The sequence below is a fragment of the Lucilia cuprina genome, chromosome 4, assembly GCF_022045245.1.
Source record: "Lucilia cuprina isolate Lc7/37 chromosome 4, ASM2204524v1, whole genome shotgun sequence".
NCBI classification, from domain to species: domain Eukaryota; kingdom Metazoa; phylum Arthropoda; class Insecta; order Diptera; family Calliphoridae; genus Lucilia; species Lucilia cuprina.
In genome coordinates this window covers 63,640,818-63,650,931 of record NC_060952.1, presented here as the reverse complement: position 1 = coordinate 63,650,931, position 10,114 = coordinate 63,640,818, and the positions used below count along the sequence as shown (strand labels likewise).

Genomic DNA, 10,114 nt, shown 5'->3' with positions numbered 1-10,114 from the left:
ATTGTCCAAATATTTTATTCAACACCAAATGTATGTTCTGTCATACTTAATACTAAAATATGAAAAAGATGAATTAAGTAAAGGAACATATTTTTGAATGTAATTGAGATATTGGCTTGAGAGTTTTTGTAAAGGATCGAGAATTTCCATATCTAACTAAAAAAAGATATTAAGGGATAAATATGTACTAAATTGTTGTAGCTATCTGCGACCCTATTAAAATTTTGATATAAATCACAGTTTTAGAAATTTAACAAATATGTAATATATGACAAAATCTTTATTTATTAACAAAACTCATTGAAATTTTCAACGCTTGTTAAATTTGTCATTTCAAATAATAAAATGAAAAGATCAAAGGGCATCCCGCAATTCCCAAAAATATTAATGAAAATCCCAAAAATGGTATTTTTTACTTTTTTGCCCATAGGGTTCACATTTCTTTCAGGGCTAGGAATTTTCTTAAAGAAAATTTTATTATATTAAAGACACAGTTTTGGCAAAAAAATGGTAAAACTCTAAAATTTTTTGAATTTTTAAATTAAAAAACTTATATTTTTGGATCTGTAAATGATATTGATCTAAAATTTTGTTGTCTAACTAACACGAAAAAATTGAGTCCATTTGGTCCAAAATTACGCCCGGTATTCAAAAAAAGGCGAACCAAGGTATGGTAAATTTTGTATTACTAAATTTTTAAAGATCTCGTTTTTTCTTTCAGAAAATATAAAAATCTTTGTATTTGGGTGAAAAACAAAAAAATGGCACGAGTTTAAAAATTTTACATGTCGTAGGTACCCTACTTTGAGCCGCCACAGCGCCGTCCCTGGGGCATCTGCAGGGTTCATCTTCAAAACTTAATGCCAGATTTATTTCCAAAAAATTTCGATTCTGCCCCACTGTGCAGGCTTGTTTTTTAAATCATTTCAAAAAATGAAGACAGCCTTACGACTGTCAAATTTTCCATCTGTATTCTCTCTCAATGTGTGATTGTTTCATTACATATTGCGTTTAGACACAAAATTTTGACAGATCATATTTCTTCTGTGATCGTGTGAAGCCGGCTTAAGCAGTTTCGTATTAAAATAAGCAAAATCGGTTCACACCGGGAAGAGAAATGAATCAAAATTTAAAACAACCTCGAAAAAATAAGCATTTTTCACACATTCTGATTTAATTTTCTCGAAAACTATGCACAATAATTTCATCAAAATCGCCATAATCGGTCCACAATTTTATATACCTCTCATACAAAAAGTCGCAATGTCGATATCTTCACAAAGTTTTACAAATTAAAATCGTATGTCAATAGAATTCATTTAAAAGAAAAGTTTTTAGGATGGGTCCATAATTGGACCGAAAATCACTTTAATGTACACAATTCATTACTAAATTAAGATATCGATGTAAAATTTGGTATAAGTATTGCTCAAATGCATACAAATATTACAATGAAAGTTTTGTTTGATCGGTCCATAATTGGTCATAGCTCCCATATAAGGCCCCTTCCCGAAAATCACTTAAACAAGCAAAACTCATTACTAAATGAAGATATCCATATAAAATGTGGTACAAGTATTGCTCTCACATAAATAAATATTACTATGAAATTTTTTTCCGATCGGTCCATAATTGGTCATAGCACTCACACAAAGTCACCTCCCGAATATCAAATAGATATCAATATAAAATTTGGTATAAGTATTGCTCATATGCATATAAATATTACAGTGAAAGATTTTTTTGATCAGTCGATAATTGGTCGTATTCCCATACAAGCTCCCTTCCCGTAAATCACTTAAATTTGCATAACTCATTACCAAAATAAGATATCAATATAAAATCTGGTATAAATATTGCTCAAATGCATACAAATATTACAATGAAAGGTTTTTTTGATCGGTCCATAATTGGCCATAGCTCCCATACAAGACCCCTTCCCGAAAATCACTTAAACACGCAGAACTCATTACTAAATTATGATATCCATATAAAATGTGATACAAGTTCATAACATGAGTGCGGTCGGTCCCAAGGTTTCCTTAAGAAAATCACTTTACTTGTCACTAAATTACAATATAAATACGCTTTAGCCGTATTTAACTAGTTGCATTATCAATTTGTGTAGAACAAAATTATATATGTATATGTATTTTGAAAATCCTTTAATCTTTCACACACATGCATACATGCAAATTACTTAATATCGCCAAGCGCTATAAAAATATAAAGAACAAGTAATAGCGTTATATTCAGCTATGCCTAATCTTATATACCCACCATCCAACCTCGTTTGACTCGAATGAAACTTACTTATGTCGAATTCCATCTATATACTCGTATTTTTAGGCCAGTTCTGAAAGGGAAATTTCATCGCTACACTAGTATTATATATTATATCCTACCCTATAGGGAGGTAGGATCAATTATGGGTTGATCGTCATAAAATTTGTTTGACAGAATTTGGTTCGTATTAAATTTATTTGTGTCGAATTTCATCGCTTTTTTAATGTTTAAATTTTTAAAAAAATATTATTTTGTAATCATCCTAACATTGAAATTTGAGTTTAGAAGTTTTGTAGTTTTTCAATTAACAGTTCTTTTAAATTTTTGGTTAATAAATGTGCTTAATAATTCACATTTAATTGGTGACCCCGATATTTTAATTTATTTCAGATGAATTGCAAATAAAATGTCCTCTCCCGTGGCAACAGCTTCTAATACACAAAATACTTCAACAAGCAATAATGGAGATGGTTCAAATGTACATATTGCTGCTTTAAGTATACACAAACTTCCACCTTTTTGGAAGGAGAATCCTAAGCTGTGGTTCATATAAATTGAGTCCATATTCGGAATATCCGGTATACAGACTTTATTTTGTGGAGCAATTGCCTGAAGATGTCAGATCAATTCTTGTTATAAGTCAAGTAAGTGAAGTTAGCGCATTGGCACATCAAGCTGACAAAATTATGAGTCTACGATCACCACAACTTTTTGAGATGAAATCAACTCCTTACAATCCTGATATTTCTTTATATGTCAAAAGATTGATGCATTAGAAAAAAATTAAATATTTTTTCGCGTGTCCGTAGTACTGAGCGATACAAAAATAGAAATTCTGCAATTTCTGGCAAATCAAGAAACCAAAGCAAATCTCGTAATAAAGATTGATGTTGGTATCATAACAGGTATGCTGAAAAGGCAACAAAATGCAACAAACCTTGTTCTTTTTCAAAAAACTAAAAAATCATTTGAATATTGCGACATTTTCGGATGATCAAGCTTCCTCATATCACTTATTCATTAAAGACAACGTATCTAATAAATGTTTCCTTATTGATACTGGTGCAGATGTATCAGTCATTCCTCATACCTTTCACATGTCAACCAAAAATTCACAATTAGGAATTAAAATGTTTGCTGCTAATGGTTCTCAAATTCTCAAATATTGCTAGGTGCACTGTATTTTCAAAACTGGATCTCGTTCGAGATTTTTACCAAATTCTTGTATATCCTGATGACATTCAAAAAACTGCAGTAATAACTCCATTTAGATTATACGAATTTCTCAAAATGCCGTTTAGACTAAGAAATTTTGCCCAAAGCTTTCAAAGGCTGATGGATGAAGTTCTTCATGGTTTGCCTTTTGTCTTTGCCTATAAAGACGATGTACTTATTTTTTCAAAATCAACAACTGAACATGTGGAACATTTGAAAATAATCTTTGATCGGTTTCAAAAGCATGGAATTGTAGTAAATCAAGGCAAATGTAGTTTTGGTAAAAACGAAATCGATTTTCTTTGATTCCCAGTATCTTCCGCTGGGATTCTTCCCACGCGTAGTAAAATTAAAGCAGTTGAAAATGTTCCTAAACAAGGGACAATCAAAGATTTAAGGTGCTTTCTTGCAATGATCAATTTTTACAGACGTTTTCTTCCCCAAGCCGCCATCGAGCAAGCACCATTAAATAACCTGATGAAAAACTCAGTTAAAAACAAGTAAGAGTGTTATATTCGGCTATGCCGAATATTTTATACCAACCATCAAATCACTGCCATATAAATGAACTTTGATATTTTGAATATTTTATTATTATGTATCGATATTAATGAGAACATCAGGGTAACATTTGAAAGAGGTCCATTATCATAAAATATGGTAGAGATTTTAAATCAAAATTATTTTAAGTCGATTTGCATTGCGGTATTCGTATTTTTCGCGTCATTTTCTGGTGGGAAATTTATATGGGGAGGTGTTATTATGGACTTATCCTCATAAAATTTGGTAAAGAGATTTCAGTTTCTATAGAAGAAATAGAGATATTAGCCTACACAAAACTAGTTTATGTCGAATTTATAAATCTAAAGTATTTTTAAGCCAGTACTGAGCTTTAAAGTCATTTTCTGAAGGGGCCTTATATGGGGTAGCGTCAATTATAGACCGATCTTCGTAAAATTTTGTAGAACGATTTTGGTTCCTACAAGTCATGTTTATAACGAATCTCATCGCTTTACTCGTTTTTTAGCCCAGTAATTAATTTTTTGATGGGAACATTATATGGGGGAAGGGTCAATTAAGGCCGCTATCGCTATACTCGTATTTTTAAGGCAGTAATGAGCATTAAAGTATTTTTATGGAGGGGACCTTATATGGGGGGTAGGGTCAATGATAGACCGATCCACATAAAATTTGGTATATTTTGACTGGTATAAATCTTACTTCTGTGTAATTTCATTGCTATAATCCTATTTTTAAGCCAGTAATGAGCATTAAAGAAATTTTATGGGGGTAGGGTCAACTATGGACCGATCCACATAAAATTCAGTAGAGAGATATTGCCTCGTATAAAACATATTTCTGGGAAATTTCATCGCTGTACTCTTATTTTGAAACCAGTAATGTTCGTTAAAGTAAATTTATGAAGGGGTAGGGTCAATTATAGACCGATCTATATAAAATTTCATAAAGAGTTTTTGGCTAGTAAGACACTTCCTTATGTAAAATTTCATCACTATACTCGTTTGTTTAAGCCAGTAAGCGTTAAAGTCATTTTCTGAAGGGGACCTTATATGGGGGAAGGGTCAATTATGGTCCGATACAAAGAAAATTTAGTAGAGAGGTTTTGGCTAGTATAAAACTTACTTCTGTTATGGTCCTATGTCCGCCATAATGCAGAATTATTTTTCAGACGTCAAAAAACTGACCTATGCGAAATTTTGTGGTATTTGCTTCATAAACAACGAATTTGTGAATATTTGAAGCTCATTGTATGGGTGCTATGTGAAATCGTTGACCGCTTAAACAATTAAACTTTATTGCTCCATTTACAACAAATTTTAAGCACATAAAAGGTTCTGAGAATGTTGCAGCTGATACCTTTTTAAGAATCGGATTAATATTTCTTGCAACATGAAGATGCAGAGCTTCAAAATCTCCTGAATTCTGGTTTCCATTCCTGGTACTAAAATAAAAATATTTGTTAAGTTTCCAAGGACAATTTCAATTTCCCTAGGCCATATATTCCAAAAGACCTAAGAAAATCAATTTTTAACGGATTACATAATTTGTCACATCGTGGTGCTAAAACCTCAACAAAGCTTATTACAGAACGATATGTTTGGCCGTTTATGAAGCGCGATTGCAAATACTGGGCGAAACTTTGTCAAGCTTGTCAAAAAGCCAAAATTTCTCCGCATACCAAAAGCCCTATAGGAGATTTTCCTTTGGCTTCTCGACGTTTTGCTGAAATTCATATAGGTTTGATTTTTCCCTTACCTCCATCAAATGGTCAACGATATTTATTTACTTGTGTAAATAGATTGTCACGTTGGATGGAAGCTTTCCCAATTGCAAACTGTTCATCAGATACAAGCAAGATTTGGTTCACCTGATATAATTCACACTGATAGAGGACGTCAATTTACATCCAATAATTTTTGGGATCCAAAATCAAATTTTCAACATCATACCATCCTTAATTGAACGGTTTCGTTGAACGATTCCATACAACATTAAAAGCTTCAATTTCTTGTCATGACCTGATATAATTCACACAATGGACAAGAGTTTTACCATTAGTATTGTTGTGAATACGAGTATATAAAATAGTCAATAAATTGCTCTTCTGCGGAGATGGTTTATGATGAAAGTCTTCATCTTCCTGGACAATTCCTTAACGATAATACCGCCATAATGAAAAGCAATGATTTTGTAGCACAACTGAGAACAATAATCTCAAGAATAAAACCAAAATCCTGTTCTAGTATTAATAAACCTTCATTGGATAAGGAATAATTTTATTTTGAAACCACTTCAACAAAAATTTGGTCCTTATAAAGTTATTGCAAAGTTTGAAAATACTTCACCCTTCAAATTGGAAACAAAATCGATAACGTATCGATAGATCGTTTAAAGCCTGCTTTCATAGAAATTCAATCTTCCGAAATTAAAGAAGACAAGAATAAGAAAGATTCTACACATAAAGCAAATTTAAAATCAGTATCGTTTTCACTAGGAGGGGGATAATGTGGGGACACAATATATACTTTACCTTTATAAACTTTTAATTTTTAAATTTAAAAAAATAGTAATTTGTAATCATCCTAATATTGAAATGTGAGTTTAGAAGTTTTACAGTTTTTTCAATAAACAGTTTCTTTTAAAATTTTTGATAAAAAAATTTGACGATTTTGCATCAAAATAATCTAGCAACTATGCAGCGGCTGTGCGATTTTTTTCAATTGGCAATTGAAAAGTATTTTATGATAAAAAATTCGTTTGGCAATTCTCAATGCCTTTTATGTTACGAAACATTTTAAGAAAGTAGGGAATACGTTTTAAAAAGGCGATATGATTCAAAACATTTCATAGTTATTTTACAAGTTTAGTAAAGAGAAGTATTATTTTTGCCAATTACAAATTGCTTGTAATAAAAAGGTAGTGACCTAGATAATAATTACTAATTACATGTTATTGTAAGGAAATTCCTCAACTGCAAATAATTTTAATTTACAAATTATAATTTTCAAAAACCTTTAATTAAAATAAAAAGATATTGTAATTAGAAAAGAAAATTGTAATCATTACCTCCGACGTGTTTATTACATATCAAATCTTAAAATACAAATTTAGTTCTAGCTGCTTTTTCGATTACAAAGTTTTGTCGAGATGTAAGATTCTAGAAAAAGTTTTTGTTATTACAACTTTTTTAAAAAAGCTTATATTTTATTTTAGTTACACCTATAATTAATGAATTTTTATTCAGAATATCAAGGCGTAGTTTTTTCCAATTTTTACTTTTATATCTACGAGTTTTTAATTTTTACATTTTACTATAATTTTTTAATTTTCTTTAGTTTACTCAACTTTTTTGTCAGTGCAACTCACTCTCTCTCACTAATACACTAAAAGTTTTAGCTTTGGCAATCTCTGATCTAAAATAATATATTAAAAATTTATTATAAAAATTCTTACCTATAACTGAGAGAGTAATTTTGCTATTGCGGGTTTGAGCTCTTAAAAAATCCACTCTACATCTGTATGTTCCAGAGTCAGCAAACTTCGTGCTTTGAATGGATAGTGTTCCAGGTTCTTTGTCAAATATAAAGTACGCTCTCTCTCCAAACACACTTTCATCGGACCATCGCTTGATAGCTTTTGTGTAACCTTCTCGTATATCCACACTGAAATTTAAAATAATTTTTTGTAAAGAAGATTTAAATTCTAACAAAAAAGTGAACAGTGAATTAGATATTTATTTCCAAAAATTTAGATCGGGTTTTTGAGTTGGCAATCGAATGCCAATTAATAATCAGATTAGATAATATAAAAATAACTGGATTCTGATGTTTTTAAGTACATACAAAATTAAACTTCGCAGTTCTGTATTACAAAACAACAGAAAAAGTCACTGTATGCGATTAAAACCATGGTAAAAATATCAAGGTAGTGTCATTCTCTCTTTTTGTCACCATATTAACCTTCTGACATTTGCTGGTATTTTATAAAATCGAGCTACCATACTCATTCCAAAAATACTACATATTTTGTTTATTGAAAAGTCAAATATAAAATAATTTCCAACAGAATTTTTTTGAAAATATAAAAAATAAAATCAAAATAATATTAAAAAAAATAAAAAAACAAGTAAGAGTGTTATACTTATTCGGCCATGCCGAATCTTATATACCCACCATCAAATCATTCTTATTAATAAATTTTGATTTTATCGATCTATGTTGAATCATATGTCAATATTAATATGAACATCGAGGAAATATTTGGAAGAGGGCATTTAATAAGATGGTGAACTTAATAGGGGCATAGGGTAGGGGCTCATACAAATATTTTTATGTGAAATTTTATCGCTGTAGTCGTATTTGACCATTACAGCCAATAAGTTATGAGTCAGTTATAGACCGATTTCCTACAAAACTTGTTTATGTAGAATTTGATCGCTGTAAGCTAGTAATGAGCTTTTAGGTAATTTTTTAAATAGGGCTTTACAAGGGGGATTTGGTTAATTAAGGACCGATCCTTCTAAAATTTGATAAAGAGCTTTAAGCTTTCAAAAACTTGTTTATGTAGAATTTTACTGGTGCATTAACATTTTTGAGTCAAACGAAAATCATTTTAGTTCCTATAAAACTTTTTTATGTCGAATTTTATTGCTATATAAGTATGTTTCTTAAGCTTAGATATAAGCATTAAAGCATTAATTTTCTGAAGGGGACCTTATATGGGGGGTAGGGCCAATTTTGAACCGATACTTATAAAATTTTACAAAGATATTTTAATTCTTATAAAACATGTTTATTACGAATTTTACCGCTATAGATTCATCTCTATGCCAGTTATGAACGACAAAGTTATTTTCTGAAGGTCCTTATATAAGGGCTAGGCAAAAACGTGGACCTATATTGCCCACTTTTAATACGGGTCGATCCTTATAAAATTTAACAGGGAGCTTTCTGCTCGCACGAAACTAGTTTATGTAGAATATTAGCGCTTTTTGAGTCAGTAATGAACGAACAGATTTATGTTCCCATAAAACATGTTTGTGCCGAATTTCACCGCTATTGGTGCTTCTCTTAGCCAGTTATGAGCGATAAAGACATTTTCTAAAGGGGACTTTATATGGGGGGTAGGGTCAGTTTTGGACCGATCCTTATAAAAATCTCCCAAGAGATTTATTTATGTTCCCATAAAAAATATTTGTGCCGAATTTCACCGCTATTGGTGTTTCTTTTAGACAGTTATGAGCGATAAAGTCATTTTCTGAAGGGGACTTTATATGGGGGGTGGGGTAAATTTTGGACCGATCCTTATAAAATTCTACGAAGAGATTTATGTTCCCATAATACATGTTTGTGCCGAATTTCACCGCTATTGGTGCTTCTCTTAGACAGTTATGAGCGATAAAGTCATTTTCTGAAGGGGACTTTATATGGGGGTAGGGTCTATTTTGGGCCGATCATTATAAAATTCTACGAAGAGATTTATGTTCCGATAATACATGTTTGTGCCGGATTTCAACGCTTCTCTTAGCCAGTTATGAGCGATAAAGTCATTTTCTGAAGGGGGCCTTATATGGGGGCTAGGCAAAATCGTGGACCGATATTGCCCATTTTCAACACCAAACAAACTGCATCAACTATAAGTATCTGTGCAAAATTTCTGCTCGCTATCTACTTCCATAGGACTCTATCTTGTTTTCAACAGACAGACGGATGGACATGGCTAGATCGTCTTAAAATCTAATAAGGACCCAGAATATATACTTTTATGGGTCTTAGACGAATATTTCAATGTGTTACAAACGGAATGACAAAAACAATATACCCCCCATCTTTTTTGATAGTGGGTATAAAAAATAGCGCTAAAAATCTACGATGATTTACATTGCCAAGGCCACCAAAATGATTGAAAGCTACAAGAGACTAAGCACTAGTAATTACCAGTTTTAAGGGCCAGCAACCAACATGCCAACACATTTATCGACCGAAGCCGCTAAGCCGCATCATTTTTATAACAACATGGTCCAGAGACATACGGACATGTCTGTCTGAGAATATGTGTCCTACTATTCAATAGTACTAACCTTGGTGCGGAA

General features: G+C 31.6%; 1 protein-coding gene across 1 annotated transcript in view; it reads right to left on the bottom strand.

Moving 5' to 3' along the window:
- Nucleotides 1-7,283: 7,283 nt before the first annotated feature.
- Nucleotides 7,284-10,114, bottom strand: part of LOC124419831 — an 81,350-nt gene continuing 78,519 nt past the window's right edge. Inside the window, exon 3 of the mRNA XM_046950605.1 lies at nucleotides 7,284-7,685. Coding sequence (XP_046806561.1) covers nucleotides 7,376-7,685 — 310 coding nt within the window. The 3' untranslated portion in view covers nucleotides 7,284-7,375. The remainder of the gene's footprint in view (nucleotides 7,686-10,114) is intronic.